This window comes from Moschus berezovskii, chromosome 17 (assembly GCF_049115385.1).
Source record: "Moschus berezovskii isolate FMDL1 chromosome 17, NW_MosBer_1.0, whole genome shotgun sequence".
In the NCBI taxonomy this organism is placed as follows: Eukaryota; Metazoa; Chordata; class Mammalia; order Artiodactyla; family Moschidae; genus Moschus; species Moschus berezovskii.
Window position 1 is genome coordinate 41,339,825 of NC_142476.1, and position 21,405 is coordinate 41,361,229.

Here is a 21,405-nt window from a genome sequence, read left to right on the forward strand (position 1 = left end):
CTCAGAACCTGAGTGTTTTCTGGGAAGCGCCTCACAGGCCGGGGGTCAGAAGAGGGGGCCCTGTTCCTCCTAGAGTTCTGCCCTTCCCCGCTTAGGCACAGGCTTTCTTGCAGGACGCTCGGGAGGCCCCAGGTGGCCAGGCCTTGGTCAGTGATGGCAGCTTCCCCAAATTTTGTCCTTGCTTTCAACCAGTTGGAGAAAACCAGGTGTGCCCCCAGTCAACCACGTGGGTTGTCCCATCCTAGCCAGCCCCCAGGCCACAGCCCCATCAGGACACCCCCTCCCCACTTCCCCTCCGGTCTCCAGAAAGAGAGGAAGTGGGTGAGCTGCCCCAGGCCTGTTAAGTAGACTGCCCCTGGGCCATCAGGGGCCCCAGGCCATGGTCCTGAGCCTCTCAGGCCTCCCAGTGTCTCCTTAACCGCCTGGGGTGATTCTCACAGTACCTCTGCATGGGGAACCCAGGGCTGATCAGGACTCTGAGTAACCCATGGGCTCCTGAGATCACAAAGGAAGGTCTCTCTTCTCTCAACTTTGACCTCTGGCCCCAGTGTCACCCAGCACTGGATGTCCCCTACCATGCAAGGTGTTCAGACTGGGCCCTCCCACCCTGGTTTCTGCTGTGGCTGGGCTCCTCAGGCAACTACAACCAGGGTCTTTGTGAACTCACACCCTTGCTACCCCTGTACCCATAAAACTGGTAATAACATTGAATTCTAAGATCATTCAACAAACCTAAGAGGTCAAGTGTGTGCCTCAGGGGACAGGCTGAGAAAGCACAGCTCCTGTGCTCCCTGTCCCCCCACCCACCCCAGGGGTGGACACTCTTTGCATCAAGGTAAACTGACCAGACCCCGTTAAACCCTGGTTTCCCGAACAATCCATCTGAACCCTGATCCGAGACCCTAGCCCCCAGGAAAAGCAGGTCTCCCGATGTTTGCAGCACTGACATCTGGGGACCCAGCAGCCGGCAGGTGCCAGCCCAGTTGCACCCAGGCTGACATCGCCCCCACCTCCAGAGAGAAGTGGGACCCTGGGGACAGCAGCTGGCCAAGTACACAGGTGTGTTTGGTTAGTGAAGATCCACTAAGCTCTAACTGTTGGGCTTGCCTCTTTTTTCCACTTAATTGAACTTCAGTTAAAAAAAAGAAAAAAGGGAGAGTAAAAAAGAAATGACAACCGTGGTGTCTGGATACCCTTGCAAAGCTCTGTGAATGAAACATGCTTCTTTGCTCAGAACTTCCCCCATGTTCCTTCAGAGGACCAGCCCCCTCTCCTGTCTGTGTCTGCGAGGGGCCTGACCTGGCGTGTGGGGTGGCGACCCCCCACAGACAGGAGTGATGACACCGATTTATCCTCATGGTCCTGGAAGTCAGGCCCAGACACCATGTCCCAGGGCTGAAAACCAGCTGCAGGCAGGGCTGGTTCCCCCAGAAGCTCCACAGAGAATGCTCTCCTGGCTTTTCCGGTTTCTGGAGATGCCACGTCCCTTAGTTTGTGGCCCCTCTTCCGTTTTCAAGGCCAGCAGCCTGGCAACTGTCGGCCTCTGTCTGACGCTGACCCTAGGGTTTCCATCCTATGACGGCCCTGGGGTTCCAGTGGGCACTCAGGGCAACCCCTGGAGACCCCCACCTTGAGGTTTCGGATCTCACCCTGCCAGGGCTCACCGTGTGTGGACGAGGATCGAGTCCTGGTACAGCCGGTCGTACATGCAGATCTTCAGGTCCACGTTGGGCTTCGGCACCCAGACAGGCACGTCAATAGCCACGCCGACAACTTTGAAATATAACTGAATTTGAACACGAAAATCCAGAAACACTCATGTTCATCAGCAGAGCAGGTGGTGCTTGTGAGCGCTAACACAGAGCTCAGCAGCATGGTCTGTAATTCTTACAAGTACAGCATGTCCAGTTGTGTCTGACTCTGTGTGACCCCAAGGACTGTAGCCCACCAGGCTCCTTTGTCTATGGGATTTTCTCCAGGCAAGAATACTGGAGTGGTTTGCCATGCTCTTCCCCAGGGGATCTTCTGAACCCAGGGGATCTTCTGAACCTGTCTCTTGCATCTCCTGCATTGGCAGGCGGGTTCTTTACCACTAGCACCATCTGGGAAGCCCCAGCTCTTACAAGTATCGGAAGGTTAATAATTAAACTGGCCATTGGGACTTCCCTGGTGGTCCAGTGGCAAGACTATGCACTCCCAATGTGGGGGATCCGGGTTGGATCCCTGGTCAGAGAACTAGAGCTCACATGCCACAATTAAGACCTGTCGCAGCCAAATAAATATTTAAAAAATTACACTGGCCATGTTTTTGAGATCTATGGCAGTTTTCACATTAGATAATTTTTTTTAATGGGCAGAGCTCTATTTATTTTTCGGTCGTGCTTTGTGGCATGTGGGATCTTAGTTCCCTGACCAGGAACTGAACATTAGCAGTGAGAGCTCAGCATCCTAACCACTGAACCTAACCACTGAACATCCTAACCAGGGAAGTCCTTCACGTCATATAATTTTTTTTTAAAGTCTTTATTGGATTTGGTACAATATCGCTTCTGTTTTACGTTTTGTTTTGTTTTTTTTTGGCCACGAGGCACGTGAGATTTTAGTTCCCCGGTTAAGGATCAAACCCCGCATTCCCTGCATCGGAAGGTGGATTCTTAACCACTGGACCACCAGGGAGGTCCCCACATCATATAATTTAAACAATCTTGTTTATTTTCAAACTTTTTAAACATGAGAAGATAGACTGGTATAATGGGTTTTCACAAAAGTGTCATGCAGTTTCCTAAATATCCACATGTTTAGCAGTTTAGAAAAATCCTTTTGCTACAGAATCGTGTGTCACACAGGCTGTGCACATGGCCAACACAGGCGGAAGCTCAGGTCTCTCAAGGGCCCAGGCACAGAGGTGCTTCTCCCTGCAGTCAGACCCCGAGTCCTGGTCTCAGAGCTGGGCTTTATGGGTGTCCTGCCAGGTGAGTGTGTGCACAGCAGCCCCCCCGACCCAGAGTGGCGCCAGGGACCACCAACCCACAAGACTGGGTAGGGGGGGCGTTCCTTCCTACCACCTGCAGGACTGTGACCTCAGAACACAGCTGTACCAGATCCAAGGCCACTGGGTCGCTGAAACACACAGCCCATTTCCAGGGCCAGAGACAGACCGGACAGAATAAACAGAAAGCAGGTCCAGGGAGATGGAGCTGCTGGGGCAGTCAGGAGAGGGTTTGAGGACAAAGGTGACTTCTGTCAGAGGCAGCGGGAGTGGACTGGGGCAGTGGCTGAGAGGCTCGGAGGCCCCGAGCAGCATCCTGGCTGCAGGGCCAGGCAGGTCACAGAGAGGCAGGTCTTGCCAGCACCTGAATTAGCTCCAGGCGAGCAGATGGACTCAGGGGGTGACATGTGACAAATAAGGGAGAAGAAAGACCCAGGCCTCGGAGTTCAGACGTCCACAAAGGGGGGCAAGGAAGCCCCCATCTACAGCACAGCCAGCAGGGTGGGAAAGAGAGGCTTGGACATGGAAGGGGGGCCGTCCTCATGGGGAGATGCAGCAGTGCCCCCAGGCCCCTGGATGGGAAGGGGCTGCAGGCTGGCAGATTCCAGCCCTGTCATAAGGGGCCTGGTCTCAGGAAAACAGGCAGGCAGGACGGGGAGCCCAGATCCCTGATCACCCAAGGAGGCTGAGAGCTGCACAGTGGCTGTGTGTGTGTCCCCAATTCTGGTTGGGAGAGGTCAGTGGGTGCGGAGCAGTCACGGTGTTCACTGCCTGCCTCACTCAGCAGGGCCCCCATGGGCTGGCACATCCTTGATTCAAAGTCACAGCCCCGGCCAGCTGTCTTCTCTTGAGTGGTTGGTTACCCAGCACTGGCCCATGTTCCTTCCTGTCACAGAGCAGGGGCTCTGTGGGATCCTGTAGGGTACTAGGGGGCTCCGTGGGGTCCTGTAGGGTTCTCTGAGGCTCTGTGAGACTCTAATTGGTACTACTGACAGTGGGCAGTGTGAGTATTGTGGAACACTATGGGGTACTGTAGGGCATGGCCCATTCCTTGGGGTTTCTGTTACAAACAAATGAGTGTCTTGTCTCAAATCTCTGGCTGCTGAATAGGAAACATGGCAGAGCAGAGACTCCCGAAGCGGTGAGGAGAGGACAGTGCGGTGAGCACAAATGCATCAAGTGGTCACAGCTGGAAAGAGACCACCTGCCCGGAAACGTGGACCATGGTGTCAGGTCAGAACTCCTAAAGCAGTGGCAGCAGGTTCAGAGGAGATTCTAATAATTCCAGTGAAACTTAAGTGAAACCGAGACACTGAAGGCCAAGAAAGAGGGTCAGTAAGAGGGACACAATGTCACACTGTATTTTGGTCTAAGGAAGTGTTGGCCTAGTGTCCTGCTGGGCACCGTCTGTCCTGGAGGGTTTTCCTCTTCCATTTAAGAAGTAGAAAGTCATGTGGGATTTGGGGGCTGAAAGTGGAGGGGACTGTTCATGGAATGGAAAGTAGAATTTCCAAATAACAGGAAGAAAAGGAATAAGTAGCAACTTGATTGGAGAATCCCAGGGACGGGGGAGCCTGGTGGGCTTCCGTCTATGGGGTCACACAGAGTCGGACACGACTGAAGTGACTTAGCAGCAGCAGCAGCAGCAGCAACTTGATTAAACCAACCCAAACAAGAAAATTGAAAGTGAGGAAATAATATCATAAAAGGAACAGTCACTACAACTATTGGAAGAAGTAAAACGAAGTGTGTCACTATTTTGGAGATTAATTCTTCGTCAGCTGCAGTAACAGTGGTGAGTGGGCGCTCTTGCCTTGTTCCTGATTTTAGAGGTAATGCTTTCAATTTTTTGAGAAACGTCTTTTTAGCTCTTTTGCCCACTTTTTGATTGGGTTGTTCATTTTTCTGGTATTGAGCTGCATGAGCTGCTTGTATATTTTGGAGATTAAGTGTGTCAGTATTATGCTGTGAACACACTGGAGTCTCCCCATAAAGGCAGACAGCATTAGTTGGATCCATAGACAAAACCTGGCTCCTTAAAAGACATACAGAGTCATTAGAAAAGGATGACTCTGGGAGGGGACACAGGGAAATGAGGCTAAGGGGAAGCAGAGGAGAGCAGGGTGGCTTCATCATTATCGTGGGAGCAGCTGTTGTTAGAGGTGTCTGAGCAGCAGGGGGGAAGAGGCCTGTTTGGTTCTGGCAGAAGGCATAGTTTACTATAAGAAAACCACCACAAACCCTCATGCATCAAACAATAAGGCAGCTGTACAGAGCCCTCTGTGAGGCATGTAAGGAGAACCTGTCAAAGACTGGGTCACAGGGAAGGTGGACATGTGGAAGGAACATGGAGGGACACCATGGCACCTTGAAAGAGAGGAATGGAGCTGGAGGATTCACCCTTTCTGACTCCAGACTATACTGCAAAGCTACAGTCATCAAAACTGCATGGCACTGGTGCAAAAAACAGGCACACAGACCAATGGAACAGGATAGAGACCCCAGAAATAAACCCATGTACCTATGGTTACCTAATTTATGAGAAAGGAGAAAAGAACATACAATGGAGAAAAGACAGTCTCTTTAATAAATGGTGCTGGGAAAACTGGACTGCTATAAGTAAAAGAGTGTAATTAGAACATTCTCTACCACCACATACAAAAACAAACTCAAAATGGATTAAATTCCTAAATATAAGACCAGAAACCATTAAACTCCTAGAAGAAAACATAGGCAGGACACTCTTTGCCATAAATTGCAGCAATATTTTTTTGGATTTGTATCCGAAGGCAAAGGGAACAAAAGCTAAAACAAACAAATGGGCTTAATGAAACATAAAAGCTTTTGCACAGCAAAGGAAACCACTGACAAAATTGAAAAGACAACCTACTGAATAGGAGAAAATGTTTGCAAATGATGTGACTGATAAGAGATTAATATCCAAAATATTGGGTTGGCCAAAAAGTTCTTTTTGGTTTTTCTGTAATACAGGCCCCACGTGGTTAGGTGGATGGAAGGTGGAGGGTGGGACCCTGTGCCTGGGGAGCAGCATGGTACTCACAGTTGGGCACTGCTGATTCTTAAACATGACCTTGAAACTGTTCTGGACTTTTCCCGGGGCAATCGGGGTGAAGATGACAGGCACCTTGATGGAGCTGAAGGGGCCTATGACCCCCTCTGTTGTCTGCAGGGAAGAGAGGCGGCAGGTTGGTCAGCTTTCACATTCTGGTCAAGGTACCTCCCATGACCTTACCATGGCCAGTCACTGTGTGGGTGGGAGTTGGCAGCAGCCATGTGTGCACTTGCTCTCCTGATGACCCGGTCCTTGTACACACACGTGGACACACATGGATGCACACATATGCACACATGTGGACACAAACACACATGGACACACACATACCACATGGACACATGTGCACACACACGTGGACCCCACCCCCACCCCTGCCGCTTTGGCTAGTGAGGTCCCACATGGAAGTCTCTGCGCTTAACTGGACAGGGGCACCCAGGCATGCCTCTTTGGCTCTGGGTCTGACCTAGCCCAGTCGGGGATGGGGTGGCCAGATATGGGCTGAGATAGCTAATCGCCCAGAGGCTGCAAGTCTGGTGACCAGACTAGTATCATCCAGCTTTGTTCAGATGGATAGGCCACCCCTGGGCTGGAGGAAGGCAGGGCTTGCTGACCTCTCCCAGCGAGAACTCCATTTGTTCCTCATTGGGAGGTATAGTCATGATGGTGGTCAAGGTCACGCCCTCTGATTCTGGAAGAGAAAGGGGTTCATAGGTGAGGCTGGCCAGGCCAAGAGAGCTGGGGCACCAGGGGCCCTCCATCTCCCAGACCAGGTGCTGTCCTGGAGTTTGTGGAGGCCACCCCAACCCTCCTGAACAGATGGCTCATCCTGACAATATCACGTGCTGACCCCCAACCTGTCCCCAGGGATGGCAAGGGCCCTCACAGTGGGCACCCTGACCCAGGCAGGGCCAACACCCTTCCCCCTGACACAGCTCTGCAAAGAAGGGCCACTTGATGGCACGGGAGGACCAGAGTGGAGTGGGGTTGTGCCCCAGGCCTGGGCAGGGTGTCCTGACCCTTCTGTGCCAGGATAGGGGTCACAGGGCAGAAGGGTCAGTGCAGGTAGACAGCCTGGCTCGTTGGCACAAGAGGCTGTCTCTGTGGCCCCAGGTTCACATGGATGTGTTTCCACTCTCGCAGCTCCCATGGCCATCTCCTGCATGGGGGCCTTGGGACCTCAGGGACCCCCAACTTCAAAGCCATGTGTGGACTCAAGACAGTAGGCACTGTGGCTTCTGGAGTGGGAGGCCTGGGTGGGAGAAGATCCTGAGTTGCTCAAAATGGCCTAAGAGCAGCATGTCTGACAGAGGACAGCGGAGAAGAGTGGGGAGGCTGAGAAGTGGACAATTTGAGGCTTTGCTTCAAGGCTGGAGGAGCTGAAAGTAGACTCGAGAGGTTTGTATTAAGAGGAGAAAATGGTACAAAGCTGTGTGAGGGCTGGGCCAGGTGGGGGTCAGCAGGGAGGATGGGGGACCAGGCTGGGGTGGTAGGGGAGGGGGGCTGCCAAGTCCTGGAAAGGTAACACAGTACCCCCTCCAGCCTGTTGCTTGGCCTTGTCTGTGTGGACGTGCTCTAAGTGGCTCCTGGAATTTGTCCTCTGGGGCCCTCTGACCCAACCCGCTGCCCCTCTGCCCATCACACGGCTGGGACTCTGGGCCTCTGTGCTGAGGGGCCCAGGGCTGCATGCTGAGTGCTGCCTCTCTGCCCATCACACGGCTGGGACTCTGGGCCCCTGTGCCAAGGAACCCAGGGCTGTATGCTGAACGCAGGCCATGGGCCCAGCTCACCGATGGGGTGCCCCTCCTCCTGCTCCTTCACGTCCATCTTTCCAGACTCCTTCTGGCTTGGTACATCTGTAGGGGATGACTCATTGCCTTCCAACTGATACTCAGAAAAACTGGTGGTGAATTTATCATAAAAGCCTTTGTCTTCATACATGAAGATACTACTCTGAAAAGAGAACACGATACCTTTAGTGCAGTCCATTTGCCTTTCCCATTAGCTGTTCAGATCCACCATCCCTGAGGTGCCACGCTGAGAGCCCGGCCATGATCTGGGCTGGGGACCACGGGCTCCTGCATGACCCCCTTGGCAGCTCTCCATTGATCTGTGCTGAGCTTGCCTGAGGCTGAGGGCCTCCTCTAACGCAGGTGGTTTCCTCCTCAGCCCCCTCCTAAGAGACTCTGCACACAGGCTTGGGGCCAAGTTCCTCCAGAACACCTGATGCTTTCCACCGTGAGCTTGGGCCCCTCCAGGCTCCAGCCCAGAGCTCTCCTGGCTTTGGCCCAGACCTCTGCAGGCTGAAAGTAGGCTAACTTCATCTCTGCTCCTTTCCCAGAGGCCACTGACCCGCAGGCTTCTCCCCTAGGCTCAGGAACAGAATGACTGAGTGCCTGCTGCATGTGACTCAGGGTCCATAGGGGACATGCAGGGCACTGCCCTGGTGGAGCTGCTGTCCAGCTGCTCAGACACCCACTGAGATACAGAGCCAGTGCCTGTGGAGAGCCTGAGGGCCCGGGCACTTGTCCTCCCGCCATAAGCCTGGCTCCTGTGCCCCCTCTTCTCTCATTATTCCATGCTCTGGGTTCACACCCCGGTCCCAACCTCTGTTGCAGCAGCTGGCCCATGTTGCTGTTCAGAGGACCTCTGCCCTCTCCCTCTCCAGGGGAGACCCTTCCAGGACCTTTGCTGAAACCCCTTAATGCAGCAGAGAAAATAGACTAAGTGCTTCTTCTAGGAAAGTTTCAACTAACTCAGACATGTATTTTGAGGCAAACTTTCTCTCTCTGTGCTCACCCCCAAATGACCACCACCCGCCTTCCCTGTCCACTGGCTGTTTTGGAAGTTGTCTCCATGGATGGGGTCCCTTCTGTTTCTTGGCAGCATGTGCACAGTCTTCCCATGAGAGGATCAGGGCCTCCCTCATACTTTTGAGAGAGGTGTGGGTGCAGGGCAGGGTTTGCTGAGCTTTTCAGCCTGAGGGGTCTGGGATGCCCCCACCCTGAGACTGCGTGGCCACTGCCTTGCCAATACATGTGACAGGGGACAGTGTCCTGCTGCCAAGGTGTGCTCCCTACAGAGTTCAAGCACTTCCAGGAGGCTGTCCTGCCACCCCTCCTCGTCCCACTCACATCAACAGGCTCCTTGGACTCATGGCCCACTTCACACTCATGAGACTGTATCTTGGGGCAGGAGATACCACGTGCTGCCCTTGGCTGAGCAGCCATAGTATTGACCAGGAGCAGCGGCACACTCACTAATTTTAGGACCGACTGGGAGGTGTCCATCTCACAGGACTCTGATGCCAGAAGAAATCTGAACTTGGTGCCCAAGCCCCCAGTGTTGGTCAGCATGATGGTCCGGGTTGCAGTCTCACCCACTGTGTAGCTGCCAAAGTCGATGAGCTCCTTGTCGAGGGACAGCTGCCAGAAGACCTTGAGTGAGCCAGGATGACCACAGCAAGTCTCCTCTCCCACCTGTCACCCCACAGCCAAGGGGACATGGAGCTCTGACCCCATCCTCACACTCATGGATAAGGTCTGCATCTGGCTCCATGGGGGAGAGGCAAGGTCTCTGCACCACCCACAAACACAATTCACATGCCAGAAATCATAAACTTGTGTATTGATCATGACACTGGGGAGCACCTGAGTCCAATTTTTAAAAAATCAAGCCAGCTAAAAAGAAATGAGCTATCAAGCCATTAAAAAAAACATGGGGAACCTTAGATGTGTATAGCTACATAAGTGAAAGAAGTCTGTCTGAAAAGTTTTCAAACTGTATGATTCCAACTGTACAGCATTCTGGAAAAGGCTAAACTATGGAAATAATAAAAAGTTCAATGGTTGTATATTAATAAAAGATTCACCATAGCAAGATATAACAATTATAATCAGTTGTGCATCTGGCAGACTATCAAAAATACATGAAGCAAGAACTGAGGAAGTTGAAGGAGAAATAAATAGCTCTACAACACGCTTCTCATAATGAACAGAACAACCAGACAGAAGATAAGTAAGGAAACACGGAACTTAAGTAGCACAATAAACCATGGGATCTAACAGATGTATACAGAATACTTCGCCCAACAACAACACATATGTTTCTGTCAGGTGCACATAAGACATTTTCCAGGACTGACCATAAGTTAGGCCACAAAAGATTCAAGAGACTTTAAAAGAGAGAATCATACAAAGTAACTTCTCTGACCACAACAGGATAAAGTTAAAAATCAAAAACATAAAGAAAACAAGAAAATTCACAAAATTATGGAAATTAAGCAAAAAAATCAAAGAAGAAATCACAAGAGAAATTATAAAATAACTGGAGATGAATGAAAACAAAAACACAATACACCAAAACTCATGGGATGCAGTGGAAGGGGCACTGAAGGGGAAATGTATAGCTATAAAAATTTACATTAACAAATAAGACAGATCTAAAATAAACAATTTATGTTTACAACTCAAGAAAATAGGAAAAGAAAAAACTAAAATCCAAAACTAGCAGACAAAATAAAATAAGGATCAGAGCAGAGATATGTAGAGAACAGAAAAATAATAGAGAAAATTAATTAAACCAAAACTTAGTTATTCAAAAAGATCAACAAAATTGACAAACTTTTGCCTAGATGGACTAAGACAATAAAGACTCAAAGTAGTAAAATCAGAAATGAAAATGGGGACATTAATACTGATTCTGCAGAAGTAAAAAGAATTCTAAGAAAGTACATGGGCTTCCCTTATGGCTCAGCTGGTAAATAATCCACCCGCAACGCGGGAGACCTGGGTTTGATCCCTGGGTTGGGAAAATCCCCTAGAGAAGGGAAAGGCTACTCACTCCAGTATTCTGGCCTGGAGAATTCCATGGACTGTATAGGCTATGGGGTCACAAAGAGTCGGACATGACTGAGCAACTTTCACTTTCATTTCAAGAAAGTACTACCCTTGAACCAACAAACTGGATAACCCTGATGAAATATACAAATTCCTAGAAACACAAAACCTTCCAACACTAAACCACAAGCAAATAAGACAATTTGAATAGACCTATAACTAGTAAGAAGACTGGTTCTGTAATAAAAGATTTCCTGACAAGGCCCTGACCCGATGATCAGAATGTGCATCACAGGGTCCCAGGAGGAGGAGAGAAAAGGGCTGGGGGAATATTTTTAAAAAATAACGGCCGAAAAAGAGGGGCAATCGAAAGTAACACAATAATAGCAGGGGACTTTAACATCCCACTTACACCAAAGGACAGATCATCAAAACAGATAATCAATAAGGAAACACAAACCTTAAATGAAACATTAGTTCAAATGGACCTAATTGATATATTCAGGACTTTCCATCCAAATGCAGAAGAATATGCTCTCAAGTGCACATGGAACCAGGATAGACCACATCTTGGGCCACAAATCAACCCTCATTAAATTTAAGAAAACTGAAATTGTACCAAGCATTTTCTCTGATCACAACGCTGTAAGACTAGATATCAACTATAGGAAAAAAAATGCAAAAAACAACCTCATGGAGATTAAACGATACATTACTAAATAACAAAGAGGTTACTGAGGAAATAAGAAGAGAAATCAAGATTCCTAGAAACAAATGACAATGAAAACACAAGGACCCCAAACCCATGGGATTCAGCAAAAGCAGCTCTAAGAGGGAAGTTTATAGCAATACAATCCTACCTCAAGAAACAAGAAAAGCATCAAATAGACAACCTAACTCCACATCTAAAGCAGCTGGAAAAAGAAGAACAAAAAACCCCCAATGTCAGCAGAAGGAAATAAATCATAAACTTCAGAGCAGAAATAAATGAAAAAGAAATGAAGGAAATACTAGCAAAGATTAATGAAACTAAAATCTGGTTCTTTGAGAAGATAAACAAAATTGACAAACCACTAGCCAGACGTATCAAAAAGAATCCAGATCAGAAATGAAGAAGTAAAACTCTCATTGTTTGCAGATGACATAATACTATACATAGAAAACCCAAAAGAAACTATCAGAAAATTACTAGTGAATTCAGCAAAGTCACAGAATACAAGGTCAATACACAGAAATCACTTGTATTCCTATACACTAACAATGAAAAATCAGAAAGAGAACTTAAGGAATCAATCCCATTCACCACTGCAACAAAAAGAATAAAATTTCTAGGAATAAACCTACCTAAGGAGACAAAAGAACTGTATATGGAAAAGTACAAGACACTGATGGGTATTTGCTGTGTGACTCAGGGAACTCAAACAGGGGCTCTGTGACAGGCTGAAGAGTGGGATGGGGCCAGATGGGAGGGAGGTTTGGGAAGGAGAGGACATGGGTGTACCTATGGCTGATTCTTGTTGATGTATGACAGAAAACCACAAAATTCTGAAAAGCAATTATCTTCAATTAAAAATTTTTTTAAAAATGGTCGAAAGCTCCCACCTTCAATGAAAGACATGATTACAAACACCCAAGAAGTTCAATGACCTCTGAGGAGGATGAACTCAGAGACTCGTGCTGAGGCACCTTGTAATCAGACTGTTAAAGGCCAGAGAAAAAGTGAGAACCTTGAAAGCAGGAGGAGAGAAATGATCTGTCACACACAAGAGAGCCTCAGTAAGATCATGGCAGATTTCTCAACAAACACCCTGGAGGAGACAGGGCCAGGAGCTGATCTGCTCCAGGAAGAAAAATGTCAGTTGAGAATCCTAAACGTTCAAAACTATCCTTCAGGGGCTTCTCTGGTGGCTCCGTTGTAAAGAATCACCTGTCAATGCAGGGGACAAGGGTTCAATGCCTGGTCCGGGAAGATCCCACCTGCCATGGAGGAACTAAGCCATGCACCATAACTACTGAGCCGCATGCCACATGCCACATGCCACAACTCCTGAAGTGTGCACTCCTAGAGCCCACGCTCCACAAACAGGAGAAACCACCGCAATAAGAAGCCTGAGCACCACAATGAACAGTGGCCTTTTACTGTAACTAGAGGAAAAAGCCTGCACAGCAACGAAGACCCAGCACAGGCAAAGATAATTAAATAAATGAAGTCATTTAAAGAAAACAAAAAAAACCTCTGTCCTTCAAAAGACAATCCCAGATGGACAAGAGCTGCGGGAGTTCTGCCTGCAGGAAACGCCCCAGCCAGTTGCGCGGGGGAGAGGAAAGGACCCCAGACAGTAACCCCGCGCTCTGGAAAGGGAGACACACAGTGCTGGTGTCAAAGTCATGATGGTTCGTAACAGCAATTTTAGTTTCCTACATGATTTAAGATGCTAACACAGTCTTTTAAAAAGCATTTTTTTTTTAGCCTAAAAGCTCATGTTGTTTGTAACTCCACATTTTGTTTTCTGTAGAACTAAGAAACTGATGTATCTACCAATTTCTATGTTACTGGACACGCAAGTACTACAAGTAATTCTGTGACCTCAACAACTGAACTGAGTAGGACAAAGCTGTGAAGGAGTGCAGTTTTCCTGAGCTGTTAATGTCAGACTGATACAAACCCAGATAGGATAGTTGTGACTCTAGGAGGCTAAATGTAACCCTACCACAAAGAAAATACACAGAAGGGGATGAAAAAGGAATTTGAGCATTTCACAACATGAGGTCAGTTAAACATAAAGATGACAGCCCTGCAGGAGATGAGGGACAAAAGAACTTACAGGGCATGAAAACAAACAGCAAAACGCCGGAAGCAGAGCCCGGCACAGCACTTAGCCTCAAAAGGACACTCTGACACAGGCTGCAGCACGGACGGACCTGGAGGGCACTGCACTTTTTCAGTGGAAAAAGCTGTTCACAAGAGGAGACATGCCCTGTGATCCCACTTACATAAGGTACTTAAAGTCATCAAGTTTACAGAGACAGAAAGGAGAATGGAGGGTGCCAGGGGCTGGGGGAGGGGGGGAGTGAGCATTTAATAGTTCAGTTCAGTTCAGTTGCTCAGTCGTGTCTGACTCTTTGCGACCCCATGAAGGAGAGCTCTAGTTTTGCAAGATGAAGACTCTGAGATAGATGGTGATGAGGGCTCACAGCGCTGTGGATGTATGTAATACCCCTGGGCTGTGCACTTACAGGCAGTTAAGATGGTATGTCTATGTCATGTGTGGTGCTGGTGGTGGTGTATTCACTAAGCCGTGTCCAACTTTTGCGACCCCATGGGCTATAGCCTGCCAGGCTCCTCTGTCCATGGTATTTCCTACACATACCATGTCTAGGTATGTATTTTACTAGAATTAAAGCCTGAAAGAAAAGAGACTTAAGAGCATAATAATCAAATGCAGTATGTGAGCTTGATTATATCTCAGCTCAAAAAACCAGTTATAGAAGGTGGTTTGGGGACAACTCAGTACATTTGAATGTGGACTGGGTGGGAGGTGATGACTAGGAATGTGGTTAATTATATCTGAGATGCTGATGTTTTATAAGGATGGGTGTTGAGCAATAGGAAATTGATGATTCATTCTGAAGTGGGCCAGGTAAGCAGACAGAGAGACAGAAGAAATGACCGTGGCAAATGTTGACAGTGACTGTATTCAGGAAGTGATTATATGGATACACACTGCATTCTTTCTGCTTTTCATTAATACAAAAAGTTTCTTAATTAAAAGAAAATATCAATTCCATGTAACAAAGGAGATTACAAACAAAATGAAAAAGCAGCTCATGGAATGGAAGAAAATCATCATAAATCACATTGATAAGGGACTGATATCCAAAATATGTGAAGAATTCACACAACTGAATAGCAAAAAACCAAACCAACCCAAACAATACGATTTAAAAATAGGCAAAGGAATTGAACAGATATTTTCCCAAACAAGACATACAAATGGCCAACATGAACACAAAAGGTCCTCATGAAAGTATCACTGATCATCAGGGAAATGCAAATCAAAACCACAGCTCCGTGTTGTCTTGAACCGTTAGAACGTTGTTGCTGTTTAATTGCTGAGCTGTGTCTGACTCTTTGCAATCCCAAGGACTGTAGCCTGCCAGGCATCTCTGTCCATGGGATCTCCCAGGAAAGAATACTGCAGTGGATTGCCACTTCCTTCTCCAGGGGATCTTCCCAACCCAGAGATTGACCCTGCATCTTCATGTCTCCTGCATTAGCAGGCAGATTCTTTACTACCGAACCACCAGGGAAGCCATACCATTAGAATAGCTATTATCAAAAAAGAAAGAAGTAATAAGTGCTGGCAAGGATGTGGAGAAAAAGGAGTCTTGTGCATTGCTGGTAGGAATGTGAATCGGTGCAGCCACTGTGAAGAACAGTATGAAGACTACTCAAATAATTAAAAAGAGAATTACAATATTACCCAGTGATCCCAGTTCTGGGTATTTGTCCAAATGAATGAAACCAGTATCATCAGAAGAGTTGTCTGCATGCTCATATTCACTGTAGCACTATTTACAAAAACCAAGACGTGAAAGCAACCTAAGTGTCCATCGACAGACAGATGGATAAAGAAATTGTGGTGCATATAAAATGGAATATTATTCAGCCATAAAAAGGAAACCTTGCCATTTGGGACAATGTGAATGGCATTATGACACATGACATAAGTCAGGTAGAAAAGATGGGTACTGTATGATTACACTTAATGTCGAATCTGAAAAAAAAATGGAGCTCACAGATACCAAAAAAAAACCAGACTGTAGTTCCAGAGGTGGGGGTGGGGGTGGTAGAATGGGTAGAGGGATCAGAAGGCATGAACTCCAGTTACAAGCTCTGGGGAGCTGCAAGGTGACTATAGTTTACAAAAGAAACCCATCAGGTGACACCACAGAGCTTCTGGGAGGAGCAGGTCTCCTGAGATGAGTTCGAGGGTCCCCTCTGACCCAGGGGTCCTGCAAGCTGGGTGCCACCCTGCGCAGACTCTCTGGATGTTTGCAGCATGGGCATGGGTACCCACCTCCCCAGACAGCAGCCTCAGACCCGCCCTCCCCCTCACCCCTGATGCTCAGGACAAACTCACAGAGCATTTCTTTGTTGAACATTTCAGTGGAACAGAAAATCCGCCTGTCTGAGCCAGAAACGAGACATTTCCTTCCAAATCTTTGTTTATCTAAAAAATAAAATCCCCGACCACCCACACATTGGTGGCTTCCATGTGACCCATGCTATCTGGACAACCCACCCCCACTGCTGCCCAAGGGAGCGGCCTGCAGCTCATCCCACTGGACCCGTGGGCAGCAGCAATCACACTTGCCACCCAGGAATGCAGAAGGGCCTCCGTGTCACCCTGTCTGAGCTGAAGAAGAGTCTCCAGCATGTTTTGGAAATTAGCCAAGCGGAGGCCACATGTCAATCCCTCTGCATTGCAGCGTGTCCTTCCTCCATCACAATATCCTGTGGAGCCTGGGGCAGTGGAGACCCCGATTCCACCCACCACCCTCTCGAGATGGTAGAAAACCCCCTTTTCCACAGCTTGGTTTTTGGACTGACACTCACCATGGGCTTGAAGGTGACAAGCACTTCGCAGGACATGCCGGCTGATAGTGGGCCCGGGGGGTCAAAGCTGTGGGAACAACAATGGAGCAGGGCTGAGCCTCCTGCCCTCATGGACCACAGCTGGGCTGGAGCCACTGTCCCAGACAGCCCGTGCCCAGGCAGGCCATCAAGAACCTCCTTCTTGCCCTGTCCCGGGGGCTGAGCCCCTGCTGCCTCCCTGGGGCTCAGTCCACAGGAGAAGCTCCAGGGACATCTGAGTGTCAGTTGTGTGAGTGAAGGAAGGGAGGGAGAGAGGAGGGAGGGAAGGGGGGAGAAAGGAGGGAAGGGGGAGGGGAAAGGGAAGGAGGGGCCGGCCCTAGAGGGTGCAGATGCTATGGGGTGAGCAGTGGTCATGGTTCCCTGGGGGCATGAGCCAGGCCTGGAACCAAGGGTCTAGGACTTTGGTTTCAAGGTGAGGGACTGTGAGCCAGGCAGGGAGCTGGGACTGAAGGTGCTACATTCTACTGGAGCCATCTGAGACCCACTTCAAGTAAAAGGATCAGGAAAACAGCCTCACATTCCCAGTGATTCTGGAAGGACTTTGTCTGAAAAAAAGAAGCCCCCCACAAGATTGCTAACATGAAACACGAGGTCCATTTTCTCAAGGTTGGATTTTACCTCTTGTACTTTGCTTAGAAAACACAAGCAAAAACTTAATATTAAAATTTGTCTCTGGCTGGCAGTGTCCCAGGGGCTCAAGGCAGAAGTAGACCCGAGCTCCTCATGTCGGGAGGGAAGTGTTCTGGTGTCAGACTAACAGAGTCCCAGAATGGCATCTCGCCAGTGGGTGGGTCAAAACCCAGACCTGAAAGCTGTGCACAAACCGACAGGGACACGGCAAGGGGCAGGGCCAGACCCCAGGACCTCAGGTGGCAGAATTACTGAAGGGAGACTTTTACAGACGTGAGAAAAGAACCAGAAATATCAGCTGATCTGAAAGAGAGCTTGGGACTTTCAGAAATGAGGAATATGGCAAATGGAATTGGAAATGAAATTAGCAATTTCAACGGCCGATTAGATACCATAAAAGACAAGTGAATGGAGGGACAGACCCCAGAAACTTTCTCAGAGAGATGATGGCGAAGGGGAGGGGGGAGGCGCTGTGATACAGGTGTCAGGAAGAGGGGGGTGCACGGCAGACAGGTTTCAAGTTGAGCACAGAGGGCGGTCCGTGAGGATGGATGGAGACAGTGTGTGAAGGGCCAGGGAGGAAGGATGTCCACAGTTGTTGGCAGAGCCTGACCAGGAAGCACAGGGAGTTCTAAAGCAGCTCTAGGAGACAGCGATCCACAGCAGATATGGTGGTGGACATGCTGGACCCCAAGGGCCCGGCGACCTCATGGTAATCAGAGGAGGCTGGATAACCTATGAAGATAGGGGACTGGTCGGAAAGCCAACTTCCAATGGCAACAGCATAAGCCAACAGACAGGGAGGAATATCCTCATGGTGTTGAGAGAAAACGCTGCCCATAAAACGTTCCTGATCTAGGCTAGGGAGGGTGACGTGGGGTGGCCGAGGTGACGTGACCAACCGACTGTGCACCCCCACCCACTCCTCCAGAAATCACAGATCCACAGGGAGAACCAGCCACACGGGAAAGCCCCACTGTCAGCACGCCCGGACAGTGGAGGATGCACTGGTGAAAAACATGGAACACGGGAAGACAGAAAAGGGGGTGAGGATCTTGCATCTGGCTCACAAGCTGCACGGAACGGACAGCAAGTCCAACACAGAGACTGACCAGAGCCCCGGCCAGTGGCACAGCCCGGGAAAGCACCGCGGGCAGCGGACAGGGCCTCGGAGGCTGCAGCACTCACACAGCAGGAGCCACACAGACCTGGGTACTTAGAGCCCTGGGGACCTCCCCACTGATGATGAGGAGGAGTGGCAGAAGCCAGGAGGGAGAAGAGAAAAAACCCTTAACGAAGAAGTCAAAACGCTTAAGGAGCAGAAGAGAAGCGGGCCCTGCAGAGAGACACAGTGACAGTTGTTATGAGGAAAATGAGGGAAAACAAAATAAGAAGGAAGAGAGGATTCCAGGGACCAGAAGGGATCACAGACAAGAGGATCTGGCTCAGGCATCAGCAGGGTCTCAGGAGAAGAAACCTGAAACTCTGGAGCAGACCGAAAATTTAAAGAGTTCAAGTACACAGTCCTGAAATAAACAGACAGCTTTTCTCTTTACTTTGAGGAGGCACAAGGCCCCGCAGGGAGCTCTCACTCAGAGCCATTGACCTCAAAACACACAGGAGGAAATGTCAAGCCATTCATCAGGGAAAATGGGGCTGGCCTGAGGAAGGGAGACGAGACACTTCAGAAAATGCCTGCGGGCCCCAAGTGTGGTTCAAACAAAGAGGCTCTGGGAGCAGCTAGCTGCAGGGACTAAGGCCCCGCCCACGGCCTCCCCATGGCCTACTCCACGTGGACAAAGTCCTGCAGGCTCTCGTCCACGCCCACCAGCTTGCAGTAGTTAATTGTGTAGGTGGCGTTGATCAGCGTGATCTTCTTCTTGTACACTTTGCCGACATCAAAGTCCTAGGAAAAGCGAGTGAAAAGTTAATACTCAAAGCTCTCTGGTGGCTGCTTCTTGGCACCTGACAGCCATGCCTGGGAGACCAGGACGTCTCCCTGGTCTCCCAGGACCTCCGCCTCAGGCAGGAAGTGGGTGCCTGGGGACCAGTGGGTGGGGGTCCCCCAGCAAAGGGTTGGGTGGTGCCTGGCTGCTCCAGGGGGACTGGGAAGTTGTAAAATCCCAGCCTCCCTAGGACCAGTGCCCTCCTGGGCTGGTGCCTGAGCCCTTCCACGGGATCCTGTCACCCTCAGTCCCAGGTGAGGACACTGGTACCAGGACCCTGGGCTCACCTTGAAGTGGATGAACTTGGGTTTGCTGTTGAAGGGGCACCCTCTGAACTCACGCCCTGACGCCACCTGTTTGTGGATCACCCCACTGCGTAGCTGTTGCATTGTCCGCGCCAGGATGTCCTTGTCCATCTTTGTTCCGCCCACCGGCTTCCGGTCCACATCCTCCTTGGATACCTGGGGATTGACAGGGTCATCTGGAAAGCCTGGCCAGGCCTCCCTGAGGGCAGCTGGGGAGTTAGGGACATGAACAGCCAGGGTCACTGAGGCCGCATGGGGCAGAGAGGAAGTCACATGGGAGGGGGCATGCAACATTCAAGGTGGGGCACCACAAGGTGTGGGGGTGGGGGACAAGAAGCTGAGCAGAGCTGTCCACGACCTAGAGGATTTCTGGAAAATAATGGCAGAGGGGGGTTTTCTAGATTTTTTGTTGTTGTTCAGTTGCTTGGTCGTGTCCCACTCTTTGCGACACCAAGGACTGTAGCATGCCAGGCTTCCCTGTCCTTCACCATCTTCCAGAGTTTGCTCAAACTCATGTTCATTGAGTTGGTGATGCCATCCAAGTATCTCATCCTCTGTTGTCCCCTTCTTCTCCTGCCCTCAATCTTTCCCGGCATCAGGGTCTTTTCCAATGAGTCAGCTCTTCACATCAATTGGCCAAAGTATTGGAGCTTCAACATCAGTCCTTCCAATGAATATTTAGGACTGATTGGTTTGATCTCCTTGCAGTCCAAGGGACTCTCAAGAGTCTTTTCCAATACCACAGTTAGAAAGCATTTTAAAATCGGGCCAAGAAAAAGGTTTTGAAAATTTCTACAGGAAACAACATTTTTTCAAGTGGCACAAAGGTGCGGCCCTGACAGTCTCAGTGACTTAGAGAGGGAGACTCTAGGGGCCTGACTCTGGCACCGGGGCCGATCCAAGGACTGGCACCCTCCTGCCCTCGCACTCCAGAGTGGAAGCTGGCCTGCTGACCAGTGACCCCTGTGCAGTGGCCAAGCCTGAGTGGGGTAGTGCCCAGCTCTGGCCCAGTCAGCCAGGCCTCCTCAGAACCAGCAGAACCAAATGGCTTGGCCCTCAGAATGATGGAAATGAGTTTGCCCACAGATAAGGGCGATGCCCTCCCAGGTGGCCAGAAACAAAACTGGGGCCAGCATCCTGCCGCGTGCACTGGACACTTGCCAACTTCGTGGCTCATGGAGCTATACCTGCTGGGATGGCCAGTGCCCTGACAGAAGGCTGTCAAAGGAAGTGTGAGCAGGCCTTCCAGCCACAGGCTTCCCAGTGGTAAGTGCAGGACTCAGGGCTCACTCCCCCATCCCAAGCCCCAGCCTGCACCTGCTGTGTGTGGCCCCTGCCGGCCTGTGTGCTATGGTGGAGAAAGGTAGTCAGGAGGAGCCACAGAGCAGCATCCATGAGCAAGGCCCCAGCAGTCACCAGGACAGGGTGGGGGTGGGTGGGGGAGACAGGGCTGTGTCTGTGTGCAAGGAGCTACCTGGAAAGGCTTGTAGTCCTCCTTCCAGAGCCCAGGGATCTCCGGCCAAGCCAGTGTGTCCTCCCCGCCGAGGCTGCTCCCGTCCCCCTGGACAGACTCGCTGGAGATGGCCGTCAGCAGCGGAGAGGACTGGTAGAATCTGGACCTGCTCTCCTGGAGTTGGGGGAAAAAGACACAGCTCATTCTAGAAAAGAGAACACGTCGACGGGAGGAGGACCCCCAGGACCCCAGGCCCCCCCCACACACAGATGGGAAGGAGGACCCCGGGACCCCAGGCCCCACTCTGCATTGGAGACCAGAGCACACATCATTTGTCACTTCCATTTAAAGCACAAGTGTCTACACATCATGAAAGCCTTTCTCCAGGGCCCACATATGTGCTGGAATCCCCTTCACAGACCTTTATCTGCTCTTGGGCTGCACCTGGCTTCTGTCCAGGGACATCAGGCTGGAATAGGGATGAGGGTGGAGGCTGACGATGCTGCGGGTGA

General features: G+C 50.0%; 1 protein-coding gene across 1 annotated transcript in view; it reads right to left on the minus strand.

Moving 5' to 3' along the window:
* The window catches only part of CFAP74 (cilia and flagella associated protein 74), an 86,930-nt gene that overhangs the window by 23,875 nt on the left and 41,650 nt on the right, over positions 1-21,405 (minus strand). The window contains exons 12-22 of the mRNA XM_055419373.2: positions 21,315-21,362; positions 20,915-21,067; positions 19,423-19,596; positions 18,977-19,095; positions 16,521-16,587; positions 16,045-16,134; positions 9,323-9,487; positions 7,853-8,015; positions 6,677-6,753; positions 6,051-6,173; positions 1,665-1,786 (exon numbers count right to left, since the gene is read on the minus strand). Of these exons, the coding sequence (XP_055275348.2) occupies positions 1,665-1,786; positions 6,051-6,173; positions 6,677-6,753; positions 7,853-8,015; positions 9,323-9,487; positions 16,045-16,134; positions 16,521-16,587; positions 18,977-19,095; positions 19,423-19,596; positions 20,915-21,067; positions 21,315-21,362 (1,301 nt within the window). The remainder of the gene's footprint in view (positions 1-1,664; positions 1,787-6,050; positions 6,174-6,676; positions 6,754-7,852; positions 8,016-9,322; positions 9,488-16,044; positions 16,135-16,520; positions 16,588-18,976; positions 19,096-19,422; positions 19,597-20,914; positions 21,068-21,314; positions 21,363-21,405) is intronic.